This window comes from Bubalus kerabau, chromosome 11, assembly GCF_029407905.1.
Source record: "Bubalus kerabau isolate K-KA32 ecotype Philippines breed swamp buffalo chromosome 11, PCC_UOA_SB_1v2, whole genome shotgun sequence".
Lineage (NCBI taxonomy): Eukaryota > Metazoa > Chordata > Mammalia > Artiodactyla > Bovidae > Bubalus > Bubalus kerabau.
This window is the reverse complement of record NC_073634.1, coordinates 97144301-97166139: the sequence shown is the minus strand read 5'-3', so window position 1 is coordinate 97166139 and position 21839 is coordinate 97144301. Positions and strand designations below refer to the sequence as shown.

Here is a 21839-nt window from a genome sequence, read left to right as displayed (position 1 = left end):
TTACAGCTGGCTTGTGTATAAGGACCTCAGCAGTGTTCAGAAAAGCTTATTTTTACCTTACCTGGAATGAAATCTCAAAAGTGGAACATAGGGGTAATAGAATGAGTCTTAGGCCTCTGGGCAGAAATATGCGTGGGATTCTGGTGACAGCCATTCATGGGTAATGAAATAAGGATTGAGTGAATATTCAGCAGTGTGGCATAGCACTGCATATAGGTTGAGAGGGCAGTAAGGTCTCTAGGGAGTTAGGAGAGGAGAGCCAAAAAAGCATGCTGAATTTTAGGCCTGAAATGATTAAAGAAGAGATATTGTTCCAACATATATTGTAAGTCTGATGGCAGTGTCAAAGGGAAAAGCCTCTTGGTTACAAGCAAAAGTGTTATATTTCCAGGTGTCCTTATCTACTTTTCAGATAGGCCTGACTGATGCCAATTTCTGTTGAAAATGTCATGGTTAATTGCAACATTTTCCCCACCAATAGTAGTATTACATTTTCTGGTTGTATTTCTTTACTGAATCTGTGTTTGTTAATATATTCATCTCATTGAATACAAGTCAGTTGTCTGCCACTTTGTGGCTACCAAAAAAGTTATTTCTCTGGTCATATCACTTAGGCTCTTGGGCCCAGGCCTTCAAAGGATGTTTTAGCTTTTGTTTAAAATAAGTAATTTTCCACTATAAAGATTGTTCTGTTTTATTCAGTAATATGTTTATGGGTTTCACCCTCTGATATGAAACTAATCATAAATAAGCATTTTTGAAAAGTTGTTTTTCTTTTTCTCTTGCAAGTGTACTCTAGAGAACAAGCCTTCAGATATCTTTGCCATATTGACTCTGAGCCATCAGGGGACTCAGGCTTATGAGGAGGTACTGTCACACAAAGCAGTGTCTAGTGAAGACGACAAGAAAGAGGGGAAAGGATCGGAAGAAGAAGCTAAAATACTATAGAAAACCATGGTAGGTTATAATTTATAATTCCTTAATTTAGTTACCAAAGAGCTCAGTCATTTAAAGTTGAAACTATTAACAGTGAAGGCAAGTAAAAACAGTGGTGTTAATTTTTGGCTCCAGTGCATCAGCTGAAGATGCCATTCTACTATTTAAGCAAAGCAAATGAGTTCAGATTTATTACGAGCCCTTTAAACCACAAGATGGAGCCCCATGAGCCTGCAGTCCATAAATTATTAAATACAAAGGAGAGAATGCTCATAAATAATATTTTATAATAAAACTGGTATTAGCAAACTGATACAAATGGCTAAGGTGACCTTGAACTTGAAATTATGTAATTTTTCTCTAGCCTTCTACCTGAAGCTCAGTGTTTTAAAGTCCTGAACCAGTTCTTTAAGTAATGATTTGAAGGTTTTGCAGTTTGTAAAGTGTGTGTGTATTTAACTGAAAATTAACACCTTTTTTTTCATGTGCTTTTGATTTTAAAATAATAAGGTCAAATATTGAGTGTATTGAGAATACTGAACTGAATATCCTAGAAACCTTAGTTTTTCTGGAAAGTTCATACTTAAATTGAATTAATTTTTTAATTGGTAAAATATGCTGAAATTTTTTTGCCTCCTATTTTGGTTCTGAAGGATATGTGATTTCCCCCCCACCCCCCCACCACTAAGTGTAAGTAAGAAAATGCTTAAAAAAGATAAGTGTGGGGAAAAGCACAAAATATTAATCATCTGTGTTTTTGAAATATGTTGTTTAGCAAGTCTGAAGGTATTTCTTTAAGAAAGATTTTATTTAAAAAAAAATGTGTTCTGGGTTTGTTCTAGCAACTTAGTTGACTTGGTCTCTAAAGAAGGAACTCTACTAATATTTTAATTGTGAATGGTGGAGAAAAATGTTAACTTGGGATGGATTTTCTCTGTCATTTAGTTTTATGGTGAGCTGTGATGAATGACACTATAACTTGTATTTCTTCTCATATGAAATGAATTATTTGCCTCTTCAGCTTATTTATCTGTTGCAGTCTAGATATTCTTACTGCTTAAATACTTCATATATATCACTTGTCATAGTTGGTGAAAATTCTTTTCCTAGTTTATTCATTTTAAATGTAGCTTGTTCATTTTGCTGTGTAGTGGTACAAGTGTCTTAATGGTATTTGTAAATTTGGAGATATTCAAAGGTTTTTGGATGTGTGACTCATAAGTGTGAAGGATCTACTCTATTAAAATTTCATGAAATTCATTCTATTTCTAGGTGCTAATCTGCTCCACTGATTTCTGGGCCAGCATGTCATTTTAATTATTGCTTTTTAAATTTTTGATATTTTATTTTAGCATGATGGTACCACCCATCCACCTTTGTAGAATAGTTCTTAATGCTGTCATTGATCCCTCCCCTCACCCCCATGAGCTTTAAAATTATTTTTGTGAAATACTAAAATGAATCTATCTTGAGGGAATTTTGATTGAGAATGTGTACATATTTGTAAATTAGTTTGGGAAATTAATTCTTTTACAATATTTATTTTCCCCATTTTGGAACCTGGAATATCTCCTACTAATCTATTTTAAAAATTAAAGCATCACACCAAAGGTTTGAATGACAAAAAGTAAGTAATATTCTGATGTGGCCCATAGTTTTACTGTCTTGTTCACATATAACTTTGTATTTTATATTATTATATTACAAAATCTCAGTTTTTCAAAGTGCAGAAGTATTCAGCAGTTTGGAAAGGAGTGACTGGGTATCATGAGTCACCTGTATGCATTTCTATATACTCTCCCGAAACTAGGAAGTGTCTGTTCCTTGCCAATGATGTGTGATATGGATGACCTTTTTTGATGTGATATTGAAAACACATCTGTTCAGCTAAAAGGTGGAATATACATAATACTGAATGTGATGTGTGTGAACTTTTCCAAAACATGAATGAAAGATTTAAGGTTTTCTGGTGTGGGTTTTTACTTCCTTTCTTGAGCAGTTTTTTTGTTGTTTCAATGTTAACTATTTTACAACAGTTTGACATAGCTAATCACAACAGTTATTAGCTGTGACTTGACTAAAATATATTTGTAAGTCATCCTTTTCAGGTACCATTTCTTTTATCAAAGTAATAGTTTTCTTTCATCTTCTGACAGAGATCTATCAGATCTTTTGCCAATGATGATCGCCATGTTATGGTGAAACATTCGACAATTTATCCATCTCCGGAGGAACTTGAAGCTGTTCAGAATATGGTATCTACTGTTGAGTGTGCTCTTAAACATGTGTCAGATTGGCTGGATGAAACAAGTAAAGGCACAAAAGCAGAGGGTGAGACCGAAGTAAAGAAGGAAGAGGCCGTAGACACCTATTCCAAGTAAGTGTGACCTGACCTTTGTGTGACACTTTACTTGTAGTGCCCAGAAAAGCCCAGGGTCCCATCCCACTGGGTTACACTTGGTATGTGGTGTTCTTTGGGTTTTCTCATTTATATGACTGTAAACAAGGAAGTAAATGTGGAATTTTTCTGAGTTAAATTTGAAGGGACAGTAGAAGAGGAATAAGGATTAGATCAGAGAAACAGGAGAGAGATGTTCAGGATCCCTTTAAAAAGGGATATAAGCCCTTTAAAAAAAACCCTCTGTTTCAGAGATTGTGATATGTCATCTTTTTCATGTGTTGGTTTAGTTTCCTAAATTCAGAAATAAACACTAGTTTTTTTGTTTTTTTTTTTTGTCTCTGGGGAAGTCGTAAAATGTCATTTTTTCAGGTGTTTAAAAATCCTGATGTAGAAGAAAGAGTGCAGGAGAATGTCCTCCAAAGGTATTTTTGACTGTATCTTCCTCGTCGACTCCCAGGATCCAGTGTAGTGTCTTGCATGTAGTACATGCTCATTGGGTATTGAATGAATGGCCTAATGGGAACCAGACCCTTCAGCTATTACAGCAGTGCTTCCAGTGCTGCAGCAAAAGTGAGTTATAAGTGAGATAAAGCTGAGTGAGAACTAGGAAACTATTTATGCCTTGCTAAACTTAGAGTTACTGTTGTGAGCAATGTCACTATGATTGAAGTAAGAATATAGTTTACTTTGAAAGATGAAGCTCATTTGACTGCATTGTATTCGTAGGATTAAGAACATTACTTTGACTACAACTGGTAAATTGAGGATAGAAGTTACAGAATTTTTTTCTCAGCCTTTCAATTCTAAATCAGTATGATAAGTAGATAAAGAATAGTGGGAAAGTATTGATAAATCGATTTCTTTAGCTGAAAGATAGTGTAACCTTTCCATCTTCAGATGAAAGAAAATCAGTATCTGTTTTTAGCTGAAGATTATATTTTCTTGACTTTGTTAACTTATTACAGGTAATATATACATTAGCTATAGATTTGTCAGCTTGAAGTTTCTTGGCAATATAATTCACTTTTTCTTGCATATGATAAGTTTAAAAAAGATACTGTCAAAATATACAGTTATTGGTAATTAGTAGTATCATCCAATAATGAAGCTCTTTGTATCTCAGTCCCCGCACAAGTTAAATAGTCATAAATTCCTTACTTGTAGATTAACTGATTGATTGGCCACACTGCAGGGGTTGTGTAATCTTAGTTCACAAATCAGGAATTGAATCTGGGCCACGGCAGTGAAAGTGCCGAGTCTTAACAACTGGATCACTAGGGAATTCCTGCATTCCGTGTTTAAGTTGCATGTCGGAATGTGTTTATACCATTTATTGTGGTAAAGCTTCTATGATTTGCTGTTTTTACCATTTCTAAGTATTTTTCAGCGAAGTCAGTCCTTTTAAATACATCTCTATGCTGTCAAGGCTGAACAGACTCTTGGAAAGTCCTCCAGTAGACACTTGTTGAACTGGATCAGGTTGCTGAGTTGTCAAGGTGTTTAAAACATGATGTACTGTGTGCTTTGTTTGAATTTTTAAATAGTGTTGTGTGGACTCTGTAAAGTGTTTCCAGTTTGTGAAACATTCCTGGGTTGAGCCCTTGGGTGTGATTCTTCCCGTGTGGTAGAGCTTAAGGTGTAGAACGATTGTGTCCCTATTTTATATAAAACAGAGGCAGGCATGGCTTCCAGACAGAGCTGTTGTGGTCATAGACATGAATTATGCTCCTGATGTGTGCTAAGCACTGCAGAGGGCCCAGAGACAGGGAGGGCTTGCTTGTTTTTATAAGGACCTTCTGTTGCCAGGCACTGTTAAACAGCTTTTACCTGTGTGCTCATGTTTTACCTCTTTACAACTGACTCACAAGTTCCCACTATATGTATTTTAGAAATATTTAGCTTAATTTAAATTAATTCCCTGTTGGGGTCACTTGCTTTATAATACCTCATATTCAAATTCATTACTAAAATTTAGAGCTGAATTAAGACTTAGTTTCTCTGCTCAGTCTTGCTGTCTTCTACATGGTAAGACCAAGTATATCATAGTTATGGTATAGAATGGAATAAGCAAGCTAATAAGGGCTAGTTAATAACATCTACTATTTATTGAGTGCCAATTACTGTATCAGATTACTTTTCACATTATTTTACAACAAATCTGCTAGTCTCTATTACTGTTGCCTGCCCTCCACCCCCATTTTACTTAAATTTCCAGTGCTTCATATTTGGTTATGAAGAAAGAGTGACTCAGAATCGATAACAAATTTACCTTGCTTAAGGTCACTGAGTGTGTGGTGGAGTCAGGATTCACATTCAAGTCTGTCAGACTCGGATCCCCTTTTCTTCACATCTTCACTTTGATTATCCATGACCAAAACGTGAAAGTACAGAGCAGGGAAACACTAGGTGCGGGGTCTGGGGATCAGAAAAATCCTCACAAAGGAGGTAGTGTTTGCAATTGGCTCTCCAGAGAGTGAGTAGGGTTTGTCAGACAGGGAAAGTAGAAGAAAAAATAAATATCAGCAAGGATCTAGGTGTGAAAAAGTATCAGGAAAAAGTATCGGGACTGTTTAAAGAATAAGTAGGGTTTGTCAGACAGGGAAAGTAGAAGAAAAAATAAATATCAGCAAGGATCTAGGTGTGAAAAAGTATCAGGAAAAAGTATCGGGACTGTTTAAAGAATAATAGCTATTTTTTATTGAGCTATTAATATATGCCAGGCTCTGGGCTAAGTTCATTACTTATGCTAATTATTAATAAATGATATTCTCAGTACTGTTCTGAGGAAGATATTACTCTGTTGTTTTTTTTTTTTAAACAAATGAAGAAATAGACTCAAAGTCAAGTAATTTGTAATTTGTCCAGTGTCATATAGCAAGTGGCAGATCCAGGATTCAAAACAGGAAGTCATGCTCATTCCTAAATTGCTTCCCAATAAACCCATGTCTAAGTGTTCAGTGGGACACCAGGAAAGACGCAGGCAGAGTTCCGTCCTTGTTGTGCCTTTGGAAGACTGCTCTGGTTGTAACATACTCTATATAGTAGATGAGATGCTAGGAGTTAGGTGAGACGTAGTAAGAGCCTGTAAAGAAGCTAGTTTGAAGACAGGGGTTTGAGAGTGATTATGAGGGGAGAATTGATAAACTGTTACTAGGTTTGGGAGAAAGATGAAAGAATACGAATACAGAGGAAAAAATAATCAAAGATGACAGACTCTATTCTTAATATCAAATAATGCCCTATATTTGGTTTACTTGCTTCAAAATGATTTTTATTTCTTTTTATACTTGTACCACCCTTATAATTTTTCATTGCTTTAATGTTTATTGACTCTCTCAGGTGTGCCAGGCACTGAGCTGTGGCTGAGTTATTTATGATTTCCTGTCTTGTTTCCATTGCCACTATTCTGTTTCTCTTTTCTCCAGTTCATTCTCCAACTCTGCTTACTTGGGCTCAACTCTGCTGACTCTTTGCCCTCAGCTAGAATGACCTTTTTTTTCTCTTTAACCAAATCATGACTCTGCTGAAGTCACTCTTGAAGTTTGCCTTGCTTGAAGTCTCTAATTTTGATCTTTCTCTTTTCTGAAATTATGATGCAGTCATAACGTAAAGAGCTTGAGTGTTGTGGTCAAATCAACTTGAGTTTGAATCTTGTCGTTCACTTGTTCAGTCATGTCCGACTCTGTGCTACCCCATGGACTGCAGCACCATTTTACTCTCTGTGAACTTGAACAATTAATCACCAGTTTTGAGATTCTCATTCCTTGTCTTTCAAATGCAGGCTCTTTGTTAGGTCTAAATGAGATTTGTGGCATGCAGTTTGTTCTCAGATGTCACATTTTTCTTCCTTCTTAAGCAGGTTTTAAACAGCTTTTGTACTTAATCTGCAGTGTGAGCCTCTGAAGCAGGAGAATTTGGAGTATGTTCTCCATATTCAAACAGTTGCTTACTTGTTGAATGACCATTAAGTTTAGTTACATTTTCATTTGTAATTGAGGGGAATGAACTAATAAGCTTTAGGTATTAAAATCAAGGATAGATATTAATGTTATTCTTATGCACCATTCATGACTTGATATTCTTTGAATGTTCGTTCTTCTGGTTACCACTGGATTTGGAATGTGTGTGTTGGCAGATCATCTTTGGGTTCCTCAGCTCTTCACTTTTATCACATTATTCTGCTTTCCCCATAAACTTTTATGGATTCCTAGAATGCTACAGCTACCAAGGAGAGAGCTAAGGCTTACCCAGCCAATAGCCATTTTACAGTTATAGATACTGAGCCAGAAGGCACTGCTAGGAGCAGAGGTCAGGTCTTTTCATTTCCACTCTGATGCTCTTTCTTAGTATACCACGGTGTTCATGTTTCTCACAATTCTTTAGTTGCTAATTAAAAGATAAAAGGAGGAAGTTTGAATAATTGAAAAGATATTTAAGGGGCTACAGTATTTTTGGATTTTCCTAAGCAGTATAGATTTAATAAAGAATTGAGAGATCTATCATTTGAAACAGTCTCCCTATTGGTTCTTTGTGTAAGGTAGTTTATGAGCCTTAAATCTGAGACTTACTTTTGTGGAATTTTGGATATCTGGATTTATGTTCTCCCTTATCAATTCATATGGATATCCAGAAAACCAAGTGATGATTAAGTTATAGTTTCAGAAGTAGGCTGTGAAAGTAATCATTCAGACTTTTATTTTTAGGGATCAAGGTGGTCGGACATTGTGTGGTGTAATGAGGATTGGCCTGGTTGCAAAAGGCTTGCTGATTAAAGATGATATGGACTTGGAGCTGGTTTTAATGTGCAAAGACAAACCCACAGAGACCCTGTTAAATACAGTCAAAGATAATCTTCCTGTTCAGATTCAGGTGAGTACAGTTTAATTGTACCTCTAGGAGAATTTGTGAAAAGGTTAAAATAGGTAGTGATCTTCATTAATTTAATAAAAAGAAATTGATAACGTAAAAGGTAGGTATAGACGGCTACTCTGGGTCTGTGCATCATCCATCACATCTAAGGCAAACTTCTGGTGATTAGTATTCAAAGTACAGTCTTAAATTTTTCAGACGTATCTTGCTGAGAGTCTTCATGTTTTCCAGAGTAGGCCTCTCAATGTTATAAAACTCTCTAGAAGGTTTGATATAGGGTGGAAAAGAACAAAAAGAGCCTGGACAACTGGAAACTTTGAAAGATGCTAATTTTTTAAATTGACGACTCTGTTAATTTCATTTCATTCATTCATTCTGTTAATAGAAACTCACTATTAATTCCTTGTTTTCGAGCCTTTTTCACACTGGGATGCATTAAGAGAATTTTACTGTTGTCATGTTTCCTGGAGGATGCTGCTGGAGCCTGTTCCCCAGGGCTGAAGGCAACTGGTGGTCCAGGGCTGTGGTCACTTTAGGACCTGCTCTACCAGCCTGCTCCAAGGGTCAGTTGAAAACTGTGATCACCTTTCATTTTCAGATATGTTACCTTTGGTATAATTAGATTATATCTTTTTGATGATTTTATATCAGTCCTTCAATCCATGTTGCATAAATAGATATCAGTACACAAGGTTGAACTGTGAGTTGTTGAATGCTCTCTTTTTTTGTAGTTGGTTTCCTTTATTTGTATTTCTTCTGTGGAGACCTTTTTCCCCCCAAAGTAAAATGAATTCTAAATTTGTCTTTATTAGCCTTGTTACTGGATCATTTTCTTTCATATTCACCAACTGATTTTCAGAACCATCTTCCTGACTTTAATCTGCCGTTCCTGAAACTCAAATTTGTGTTACTTGTTGACACATTCTCCTATATTAATTTCTGGAGCACTTTTTAAAAAAAATCATTTTTAGATCTTAACACTTTCTAAGTGAGCAAATATATTTGATTTTTCCATTTTTAGTTCTGATTGAAGGAAAGTTTCTGTTCTTTCAAGGGTTAAATTCATTTCTTTTAAAGAAAGATATAAAAGATTAAAGACTAAATCGTGTGATCATTTGAGAAGGGAGAGTGGTAAGCAACATGGAGTACAGTAAAGAAAGTTCAGTAACGGGTTTCTGACTATACTTTTTGTTATTAGAATGTTAATGTTGTAAAATCCATCTTTTTTCCATTATTTTTACATTTATTTCTGCTTTTATTATAGTGAACATTGTTATTCTTAAATTTGTACTAGGGTAATAAGCAACGAGTTGGACATATGGAGGCTTTTCCAACCATCTCACCCCCTTTTCTGTTCTCTTTAGTGAGTTCTGTTTTATATAAGAGTGGTCATATTTTCAGATGTGTCAGGATGGAAAAAGGGTTGAGAATCAGTGCTGTAAGAAATTGAAGATCTGTTGTATTTCTCAGTATTGAAGATGCAGGAAATTGGAGCTTCAGTTGTACTAATAGAGCTTTCTCTGTGTAGTTCACAACTGTGTGAACTCTGTCTTTTCTATTTCTGGGCACCACAGTTTTAAACTTTTTGTCAGGCTAGCAAGTGTTTGAGGGAAGGGCCTGGGAGAGAATGCAGACTGTGTAAACTGTTTCAAATTTGAAGAGACTAGGGCTTTTAAAACTAGAGAAGCTGAAAAAAGATACAAGTATCTTCAGATCTTTAAAGAGCTTCTTGGAGAAGGCAAAAGTGGCCTGAACTCTTAAGACCAGTGGTGGACATTTTAAGAAACATACCTGATTTTAACATAGCCAATAGAGTTATCCAGCAATGAAACCAGCTGCTTTGTGTAATGGTTGGGATCCATGACTGTAGCTGTTTGGGTAGAGGTACCCAAATAAATGGGGATGTAATTGTATACTCACTTGATAGTAATTTATATACATGTACACATATTTGCTATGCCTTTATATGTATACACAAGCATGGATATCTTATTATTAATACAAAAATGTTTAGAAAATCATTTTAAATGGGATTTTTGCATTTATTCCCTGCCTACACCTTTTTTCTTGGTGTTCGTTTGGAAAACCAATCTCTGATACAACACGAACTTATTTCCTTATGAATTAAAAACCTTTTCCCTGAGCACTTATCATAGCAAAACTTTGAGTTATCAGGGTACCTTAATTAATTGGGATTATATCAGACCTTTTCTCTATGTACTCTTTTCTATGGTGATTTTAGAACTTCCCTTGAGCAGGGGAAGGAGAAGGATGACCAAAACCAGAGTCAATTAGAATTAGTCTAGCCCAACACTCATATCATATTTCATTACTCTGGATGTGTCTTAAAGAGTGATCTGCATGTACAGTTGAAAAATTGACTGTGCTTTTTTCTCTGAGACATCTTTACTGCTCTTATGCAGAGTATATGTGATCAGTTTCCTGCTTTTTCTCTGTACTCTAGTTCTGGTTTTTCCAGCCACTATGTGGCCTTTCCCTTTCTTGGTTTCCTCTGTTCAAAATTAGGGTAATGAATTTTCAGTTTTCTATCTTTTTTTTGATGTTTAATGGTAAAATGCTGTTCTTATATAAATGACTTTGAGTTCCCTTAATGCACAGTTGAGTAGAGAGACCCAGTATTGTTTCTGTTCAACTATTGATATTAGGTAATATATATTAAATTTTACCACCAAGAAAGGCCCTGTGTAACTGAACTATATATATTTAATGTATAGTAATACATTAAATGTATACTTAAAAGCAATCCTAGTTGGTGATAATTTTTTGTATAATTGTTAAAAGAAGCGGTGAACATTTCTGTGTGGATGTCAGATGACTTGTCCCAGAGAAGGTCTCACTGGAGTGGTCTCTGACACCTCTTGTTAGAGATGGGAAGTTAGTTACTTGTTTATGTTAACCTTTCTACTGATGAGTGATTGTGCAGAGATCCATTTTCATTTATTCTTACTTGATTTTCTTTAAAAATCTACATAATCTTACATAAAAGATTAGGTAATCTTATATTTATAAATCTTTATTAGCAAGTGGAAGTTCCTGTTTAGGTTGTCCTATCAAAAAAGATATTGGTTTAGAGAGCATTCCCAGCAACTTATTATTCTCTATAAGTCCTTTGTAATAATTTCAAGAACAATAATTTACCTTTTGTTGTATAATGATGCTTTTGGTAACTTTCACTTTCAAATATTAGAAAGAATGATTTCAAATGTTGTTTAATAATTGAATAGATGATTGACCTTGTGGTTGCTTTTTGAGGGATGGAGAAAGAGGATTCGCCGGTAAGTTGGGAGAGAGAAATGTTACTTCCGCCCTAAAGAACTAGTTAAAGATTACTCTTTCAGAACAGTAAAAACTAATTGTTAACTTTTGAAAACCAAGACTAAGGGGGGAATCATTCATTTTTTGAAATTTTAATTAATTGGCTGTTTTTGAAATCTTGGTGACTTTCAGAAACTCACAGAAGAGAAATATCAAGTGGAACAATGTGTAGATGAGGCATCTATTATAATTCGGAATACAAAAGAACCCACGCTAACTTTGAAGGTGATACTTACTTCCCCTCTAATTAGAGACGAATTGGAGAAGAAGGACGGAGGTACACATGTGTATATATATGTATATGTATATGTATATATAGAGAGACATAGATGTGTATATATAAATATACATTTGTTTTGTTCACATAAGACCTCTCTTAAATGCTGCACTAATTATGTTCAGTGGATTTAAGAAATAATCTGTCTTTTGTTTTATGCCACCCAGAGTATTTTAAGCAGATTTATTCCTATACGATTTCTGTATTTTGCAAAAATGTTTATATTCAACCTAAAATATGTTAATTCAGAAAAACCTGTGCTTATGTTGGTTTTAAATCCACTTTAATTTTTATACTGTTTTGGTGTTCTGTTTTACTTTGTCTAGTTTTGCATTGCTATTGGTATCAGCTAACCTGTTCTGGATAGCTTGGTTATTAGGTCTTATTTTAGGGTTAAATGTGGTTCAAAACAGTACTGTTTTCAAATTTACATGTAGTAACTTTTTAAGAATTATGCTTTAATTGCCTAAGTGTTTTGTAATGTAAGAGAGATAAATTGGGGGGCTTTTTATTTTTTTTTAAAATAATCTTTAGTAAAAATTTTTTTCTAGGAGGTGTGTGATCCTTTTAACATTTAGGATTTTATATATGTGGGAATTTTAATCTGACTTTCTTCTGAAGTTAAAAAGAATTTCTGCATAGCAATGCCGTCAAATAAAAGTGGAGTGAGAAATCTATTCCGTTTTAAGAAGTACTGTTGGAGCTGGATTTCTTTTTGAATATTTTTATCCTTTCACATCAGCTTGTTTCTGCCTCTTAGTCCTGTCTCTAGAAACTTGCCGTGTGCTATTTCTCCTGTGTCAGACCTTTGACCAACTGGCCTCTCTCTGTTATGACAGTTTAGAGGCAATGTGGCCTAACTGGGCCATCAAGGACTCCATGTTGCTGTTTTTCATCACTAGATATTCAGCAAGTTCCATTGTTTACTCCCCTACCTGAAATACCAGTGCAGCAAGAAGTATTGGTCAGTTTCTTAGTTTATTTCAAGTTGATGATAAAGGAAGAAAAAGACACATTTTATCATAGATATTAGAATTTCAAGTTTTGAAGGCATGACTCATAGGATTTCTTAAAGTAAAAGTGATAGACTTCCTTTTTAAAGAAGTCCTTTGGGTACTAAAATCAGCTATACCATACCCAACAGATATAAACTAGGTACATTTATGAATCATAGTTTAAAATTAAAGTACATCCACTCTGTAATTGGGTTTATCCCTGTACTTTTTCTTTTGGGCTGTATATAGTATCTCTAACACCTCTGAAGAACCATTCTTAAATGGCTTAATTTCTTTAACAGCATTACAGTTCACCATTAACTGTAGAACTATAAAATGATTTCTGAAGTATCAAGATAATTCTGTTAATTCTGGTAAGCTGTGTTCTATTTGACCCTCTAGTGTAAAACTAACCATTTCTAAGTATAGTTATAGATATTATTAAAAATTCTTTGAGTATAGAGAGATGAGAAGATGACTGAAGTTGCCAGAGGCTAAATTTGTCTAGATTTTAAGTTGCCAAAGACTAAATAATGTTTGCTTGCAGCTGGAGACATCTCTCCCATTACTTTGAAAGCATTGAGAACAACAGGCTTCTTTCCCTCCATGGTTTTGTGCACTTACATGGGATTTTAAGGTTTCAGTGATAACTCTTAAGCTTAGTCTGTTGCCTTTATTACTAGGTTCAGAGGACCTGAAAACTGATCTTAGTATGTTATACCCTTACTAGAAGGTTAGTTATTGCAGAATGGAATTTCCAGTGGAGTAGGAGAGTCATAGTCTGTTCAAGGTCTTCAGGTTATTAAAGGATTGCAAGACCTCTTTATAAGCTCAATCTCATCAGCTGATGTTAACATAATTGCGTGGGATCAGATAAGATGAAAGAATCCGCTTGAATCTAATTTTTTACACGTTACTTCCTCTCCTTTTGAATGGCAGCAAGATTTGCTTTGCTGTTTTCCTTAACCTCACAGCCCTGCCCACTCACCTGTTATCTCTCATAATTTGCTCGTTTTGTCTAATTTGGACTTTGTCGAAGTTTTTAGATCTGTGCTAGCAGTTTTGTGTGTTATTGGGTAACTGAGGATCCAGTGTAAGCATTTAAGACCTGGGCTGTACAGTTCTACAGGGTTTCTTTCATCCCACCAGTTAACTCCTCTGCCTTGACGCAGTTCTTTTCAGCTGCATGGGGTGAAAGTACAGATTCATTTGGGTTCCAGGAATTTCTAAGTTTGAGAGAAATCTCTTTAAAAAAATATGCACTCATTTTCTTTCTCAAAGTTTAAAAAAATTCGCGTTGTAAATACTTTATGGGAAGAGATTTTCCTGCAGAATCTCAACTTCTCTTCTCCCACAGAACAAACAGGCTGTTCACAGTATATACCTCATGTGTTTCCCTTTCCTTGGGACATATTTGGGTAAAATCAAAAAGGAAAAATGTCTGAGAGCAGGCAGAACTGGAGGACTGAATCTGGTGAGAGCACCACACTTTTCTTCTCAGTGTTTCTGCAGAAGTGGCTCTAGCTAATTACTCATTTCCTATTGCTGTTTGGATTTTCAGTGGCCAGACTGTAGTGAATTTCTTTGGTATTATTTACTGTTTCACAGGTAAGAGTCCTCCTGTACTGTCAGCCTTCTTATATTCTAACCCTTTACTTGAAGGCCCTGTAGAATAACCATTCCCTATAACTATATGGGGCTTCTCAGGTGGCGCTAATGGTAAAGAACCTCCTGCCAATGCAGGAGACACATAAGATATGTGGGTTAGATCCCTGGGTCGGGGACATCCTCTGGAGGAGGGCATGGCAACCTACTCCAGTATTCTTGCCTAGAGAATCCCGTGGACAGAGGACTTTGGCAGGCTACAGTCCTTGGAGTCCCAAAGAATCGGACACACTGAAGCGACCTAACATGCACACATACATGCATTACTACATGCTTCCTGCTAAAGAAGGCATAGCAAAAAGAACACAGACCTTGGTGGCAGCCAAGTGTTTGACCCTTAACTCCATTAACTGTTACTGTGTGCCTTGGACATGTGTCTTCACTTCAAAATGAATACTTTAGAAGTTGTTTGAGAGAATTTATGTAATAATATGACCTGTACAATACCCAGCACAAAGTGATTGATTAGTAAACAGTGGTAGTTACTTAGTTTAGTAAGCAAAAAGTCACAGCACAAACTCATCTACTCAAAGTGCCTTGAATTTACAGCGAGAATAATGTGTAATAATAGGTTTGAAGTAGTAAACACAAACAGAGTTAAACTGTTAAATACCCATTGATGTGTAGTACTGGAATCAGTATACTATATTTGCTGCAGTGCTAGTAATGAGCTGACTTACTATTAATGTAAAGTTTATGGTTCATTGAGACAGACGTCTTTTTCCCTACCCATGTCCTTTATCCGTAGCACCTTGAGTGGTACCTAATACTTAGTAGGCAATTAAAACCTGTTAAATTAATTTTTATAGCTAGCATATTATCTGATCAAATAGAACTGTTTGGTGTGTAAGAAGCATTAACAATGGACATCTCAGAATTCAAGTAATATATATATATAAAAGATTTTGCTTTGCTAAGGTATTTTATAACTTACTGTGTTATAAGCACTTTCTCATATATGATTTAACTCTCAATAGCCATGAGTTGGAGAAGGCAATGGCACCCCACTCCAGTACTCTTGCCTGGAAAATCCCATGGACAGAGGAGCCTGGTAGGCTACAGTCCATGGGGTTGCAAAGAGTCGGACACGACTGAGTGACTTCGCTTTCACTTTTCACTTTCATGCATTGGGGAAGGAAATGGCAACCCACTCCAGTGTTCATGCCTGGAAAATCCCAGGGACAGGGGAGCCTGGTGGGCTGCCGTCTATGGGGTCGCACAGAGTCGGACACGACTGAAGCGACTTAGCAGCAGCAGCAGCTATGAGGTAGATAGTTGTCCTGTTTTATAATGAAGAAAGTCTGATGTTTCACCCATCTCTTCTGACTCTCAAGTCCAGTTACTATATAGGATGATCGTAGGAGATCTTAGCTGATTTAGTTTTTCTGAGCGTCCCATTGTCCAAGCTGCTTTTGGTGCTTGTGATTTTAAACCAGAAGTATATTTGCTATGAGGGTGATAAATCCATCTGCTTACTGTATTTACCATACTTTGAAACCAAGTGGATAGGGAAACTTCAAAGGCACTTGTGATAACTTAGACTGAGATAAACTGCAGTGCTCAATATTAGGGGAGATTCTCAGGGTGTCACAAAAAAGTTGCCCAAGTGCCCCTTAGTTGCCAGTGTGAACTTCCAGTGCGGTTTGTCAGAAGTTCACTAGTGTGAGTCCTGTTAGGTGGAAGACTAGTCCAAAGGTCACAACTAGGATTTCTAACAATGCTGCAGTCTTTATTCTCCTGCCTTCCCCAGCTGCTTTACTTGCCTTGTCCTGTGTAAACCTGTAGCCCCTATCTTTCCAGTGGCCCACTGCCTACTGAGGCATTGCAGAAAAGTCATATCTAGTGATGTTTCTGTCATAAACTAGGATAACAGTGCTCTGTTTTACCTTCATGCTACATTTACCTGTTCATATTATTGTAGCCTGAGGTTTCTCATGGATAGTGACTTGAAGCATAATGTCTGCTCTTCACACAGCCTCAAGGAATTGAGAGAAGGACTGCTCGGATCTCTTCAGGCTACCTTGGAGATTCTGTCAGTATGGACTCAGTAGCTCAGCTTCATTCCAACTTTGAAATGTCAGGGAGGTCTTCATGATAACCCAGCTTGATTGTTTTACCTTTGAAGAACTCAGGTTCCAGACACATAAATTCTATTTAACACAATCATGTTCTGGCTTTTCCCTGCCCCATCTGCAGGCTAGTGTTTTTGTGAACAGGCAAAGAGTTAGCTTGCATGTAAGGGATGGAGAGAAACTGACCAACATTTCCTGCAGGACGGTGTGTTTCTGGTCACAGATCTAACCCCTAACCAAATAAAAGTTAGGCATAATAGACTTCCTTCCAGTGCTTCCATTGTTTAGAATGTTTTATGTACCTTCGTGCTCTGATGCCAGGTTATTGAGCAATGAATTTTTTTAAAAGCTGTTTTTCTTTGCTTTTGGCATTTTTGTTACTATCCCCTATGTTGTTTTTTTTTTTTTAAATCTGTTATACTGGTCCTATAGGAAAAAAATGAAATGGTTCATAGTTCCATTGTTTCTGATTTAAAGACACCAAGATGCCTTTTTTATTAGAAAAGCTTTGTTTCTCTACAAAACTGAAACACCTATGTTAAAGTTTATACAGAAATGTTAAATTCGAGGTTCTACTTTGAGAAGTGCAGTGTTTTTCCAGCAGCAATTCTGTGATTGCCACATTTTTTAATGAATGAAAATATATAAAACTGTGTTATTAATTATGTAAAAGAAATAGGCAAGCAAGGCTTACAAGTAGCACTACAGTGCCGCATAAATTTATATAGTTTTAAAATAAACTTTGAAGAAGGTAAAATGAGATGAATTATTACATCCACTCTGCTGTTCTCACCTCATGAATATTGAAACATTTTGGATTTTTTGACTATCAGAGCATGAAGAAACATGGCCATGCTGATGATGATGTTAAAGGGAATTCAGTCAAGTCTTCTGTTCATTGCCTGTCCCTTTCATCTCTTTTTAGTAGAATCTACTGCCTCCAAATGTTGACTGTCTGTAGCAAGCTGATGTCACTAGTTTTTTAAAATAAGAATTAATGAATATAATTTGACTTTGGGAATAAGAGAATTTATCTAAACACTTTTGCCATTGTTCCCCTGTAAAACTGTCTGTGTGGCGATGAGCAGATGTTAATTACAAGCTCTGTTCACCGGACGGTAGCATCAGAAAGTTGAAACGGAGTTCTTTGGCCTTGTCTTTTCCTACCCAGACTTTTTCTGACCCCTCCCCTCTTCCACTGATCTTGCCCGCTGCTGCCCTCCTGCCCTGATACTCCTACTTGATCCAATGACAGAATGAAACATAGTTTGCTTTACTCTTAAAGTCCTAAAAAATAAGCGTGGTCTATTCCTTTTCTTGAGATTACATTATTTAGCAGTCAGTCAACCTTTGTCATGTCTAACTTTTAAGAGATTCTAACTGTTCATTTATAGTAGTTCTGCTTTGTATGGGAGCTTTACACAGATGCTTGTATTGACCACAGTTAAACATTTTGACATGTAAACACGAAAATGAATTACTTCTGTGTTTTGTGTCATTCAAAAGAATTATGCAAAGACAGGAACTAGGTCGCCTATGAAGTAAATACCTATAGTGTGTTTGCTTATGTTTATAAATAAAAGCACATTATCATTTCTTTTTGAGGCTTTCCATTTTATGAGGAAAAAGGGGTGATGAAATGAGACCCTGTATTGTGAATTTGTTGGCGGATATTAATGTGAAACAATGCAAGTATCTGCTGTAGGGCTCACCTGGTCAGAAAATAAGTGTGTAGCACTTCAGCCTTGACATGTTGAAGCCAATAAAGAAAGCCCACATAAACATACTGCTGAGATTGTGACTGTCTGATTGTACCAGGAAGTGTTGGTGGGCTCTGTAAGTTCTTTAAAGAGGAAGGTAAATACGACTTAATTGGATTAGACAAAGACTTCTCCAAGAAACATTTGTATGTTATATGCATTTAAATTAATGCAGCGATTCTTCAAACGTTTAAAAACCCACTTTTTAGCGGCTAAGAGGAAATAAATTTGGCTATCTAAACATGGATTTAGTATCTTGTGACATCTTCTCAAATATGAATATTTGTCACTAATCACATGTTTGAGTTCTTAATTTTGCTGCTCCTGGCCATCCAGTCCAACTCTGAAATGTTAAGGCAAGTCAGATAGTTGTACTTCAGTAGTATTCTTTGCTGCTTTTTGGGGAAAAAAAAGGTATGCAAAACTTGAAATGTATTTCACCATATTTCATATTTTAGTTTTAATAATTTTGGTTTAGAGAAGAAACAGAGAGCTCCATGGTTACACTGGAAGAGTTCTCCTCAGTGGGGTAAAGTTTCTATTAATGGTTATCTTGTTGGATGAGTTAATTTTGTTGTAAAATAAAATTGCCATGCTCAGTGTATTGTTAGTATATCTCAAATTGATGACCTAAGCCCTAATTTTCCTTAAGAACTGATTAGTGATTAAAATCCCTTCTTCTATACAGAAAAGTTGTTATTGCTGTTGGTCCCAGATTTCCACTTTTTGTACTTTGTCAAAGGAAAAGTGCTATGTACCTATTTTGTGCCCTGTGATGTTACATACATGCTTAATAAGATCCCAGACTGTATGTAGCAGTGATCATTGATTTGTTTACTGACTGAGCGAATGCCTTTGTGCTCCTGTTGTACTTGTGCGCAGAATGGCTCTATTGATGATTTACCTAAGTAATGATAGTGCACATAATCTAAAAAGAAAGCAACAAAGCCAAAACCTGAAATCTTCTGGGAGTCTTATTAGTTACACTCATATGCTGCTCTTCTTTTTATTTTTATTGTTTGGTAATTTGACAGGAATCCCTTGGTCAAATTGTATCTGTCTCTCTTTATCCCATTTTCCTATTAGAAAAAGTTGCGATGAAAGATCCTCCGGACTTACTGGACAGGCAGAAATGCCTGAACGCCTTGGCGTCTCTTCGACATGCCAAATGGTTTCAGGTTGGCTTTTTGTTATTCTCTTATTGTTACTGTAACCTTTTGCAGGTTTCATTTGGAACACCTGCCACTTAATGGTTTCTGTGTAATATATAGAATGGGGTGCGCTCTACCTCTTAGTGTTATTGTAGGAGTAAACGATTTAATTTAGGTGAAATGCCTACTATAGCTTCTACTATAGTTAATGATCTTTAATTGTCATATAATCCTTTTGGACTTAGTACTCTGAATTTCAAATGATAGCTTATAAAATGCAAACATGGGTGAGAAAAGCTAAAAATGGAGTTGCCATGAGGCTATAAAGCCAATTCTAATAATATACTTCCTTTACTTTAAACTCTGCCTTTCTAAACCATAATTTTACTGCTTTTAATAACTTGATTTTTTGGTTTGCTTGACAACTTATGAATGATTGACCAATTAGTATTCATTTTAAAGAACTTGTCCATGATCAGTGTCCTTAAAATGAAGAATGGATTTCAACAGGGATATTGGAATCATTTTGTTTGTTTTAGGCAAGGGCAAATGGATTAAAGTCGTGTGTAATTGTCCTCCGCATTCTCCGTGATTTGTGCAACAGAGTCCCCACATGGGCACCATTAAAAGGATGGGTAAGTACTTAAATATGATTAAAAGCAAATCATGAAACTATAGTCAGAGGAAATCTGGTAGAAATTATATGTTACTGTATTCTGAATTAGCTAAGGTGTGCATTTATCTATTTTTGTTCTGGTAAAAAATTATAGAGGTTTTTATATGATTTCTTTTTTATGAATTTAATTTGTATTATACATACATTTATATTTATAAATTTACATTAATTTGTAAAATATGTAAATTTAATAAGTAATTTAATATCTTCTAGCCACTAGAGCTTATATGTGAAAAATGTCTCTCTTACTTCATCATACTCATAGAGACTGAGATAATTTTTCTGACAAAAGGTTCTTTACCTGTTAAAAGTGAGTGTCTTCCTGCACTTTTATTCTCCACTGATGGTTGATTATTATTGACCTACTGCCTGGAAAAGCATGCTTGACTGGCACATTTCTCTTTCAGTGCTACTTCCATTTAAAATAAAAATTACCTGGTATACCAGTATAAGGTTCCCATATCTTCTTTTCCTTTCTCTTTTGAGTACAGACATTTAAAAATAAGTTCATATTAGTTAAAGTTAGGTGAATAGTACAGTTAACCATAGTTTAAAATGTATGTTGCCAAACTTAATTAATTTGGAAATTATTATGCTTGATCCAGTAAAGAACATGTATAAAACAAGTAAAGTTATAAAGGGTTATTTTAGATTAATTTAACAATTATTACTTTGATATTGGCATCATGAACCTTTTAGTTTATTAAATATGGAGATTTGGTCCTTTTTTAATTCCAGTTGTACTACTTGGGGCAGGATGTCTGGAATGAAGTCTTATTATGGTTTGAGTCCATCCTAGGTAAAGTGGGAGATAGGTGGGCTGGGTTTGAACACTGATTATTTATTGGCCATTACTAACCTACATGAAGGCTTGTTAAATCTTTGTTAAGTTAGATGACTGCAGTTTCTTTAGTAATCCTTTCAGGGTAACTGAAAATAAACTTTTTGTAGCAAAAAGTCTTCTGAATATGTACTCTCAAAAAGGGTTGATTTAAGCACTCTGGCTGGGGTAAAACTTGATAATCAAGTGGGAAAAGTTAATTGGGCCCTAAATGTTAAATGGACTTTAACCTTTTGGCCTCCATTGTAGATAGAAATGTCAGCTCACATTTAACTGGAAACCTTTTAACACTTGGTGCATGTACTAATTTGTAATTTAATATCTTCTAGCCACTAGAGCTTATATGTGAAAAGTCTATAGGTACTTGTAATAGACCTTTGGGCGCTGGGGAGGCCTTGAGACGAGTAATGGAGTGTTTGGCATCTGGAATTCTACTTCCTGGTAAGGGTTTCAAACTCTGGAGGCAGAAGAATCAGAACAATTTCATTTAAATTTAGTTTTCTATTATGTGCTAAGTTTGTCCTCTACACAGGAAAATGATGTGTAGGAGTTGTTTTGCTTTGAATTTTAGCAACTAGAAGTGTCATAAAACTCTCTTTCAATAATTGTAATTTATGTTTTATATGTACTAACATAAAAGGTACTAATAAGATATTGTGTCTGCTATGAAGTTGCTTTACCCAGAACTCTGAATTTGAAAATGGTTATGTTAAGTTAAAATGTATGACTTTCATTCTGTTTGCAGTCTGGTGTTTAATTTGGAAAAATTAAATTTGGTCCTTTTTTCCATATATAATCCCTTAAAAGATTTGGGGTGATTCATCATGCTGTTTCTAAATTCTCAGAGTTAAGACCCAATT

The 21839-nt window shown here is 35.6% G+C and overlaps 1 protein-coding gene across 5 annotated transcripts in view; it reads left to right on the top strand.

Moving 5' to 3' along the window:
• STRBP (spermatid perinuclear RNA binding protein) overlaps positions 1 to 21839 on the top strand; it is a 181849-nt gene that overhangs the window by 121941 nt on the left and 38069 nt on the right. For all 5 annotated transcript variants that reach the window (XM_055541093.1, XM_055541092.1, XM_055541095.1 and 2 more), the window contains 7 exons: positions 790 to 957; positions 3093 to 3313; positions 8041 to 8206; positions 11675 to 11819; positions 19398 to 19489; positions 20002 to 20097; positions 21309 to 21420. In XM_055541093.1, coding sequence (XP_055397068.1) covers positions 955 to 957; positions 3093 to 3313; positions 8041 to 8206; positions 11675 to 11819; positions 19398 to 19489; positions 20002 to 20097; positions 21309 to 21420 — 835 coding nt within the window. In that variant the 5' untranslated portion in view covers positions 790 to 954. The remainder of the gene's footprint in view (positions 1 to 789; positions 958 to 3092; positions 3314 to 8040; positions 8207 to 11674; positions 11820 to 19397; positions 19490 to 20001; positions 20098 to 21308; positions 21421 to 21839) is intronic.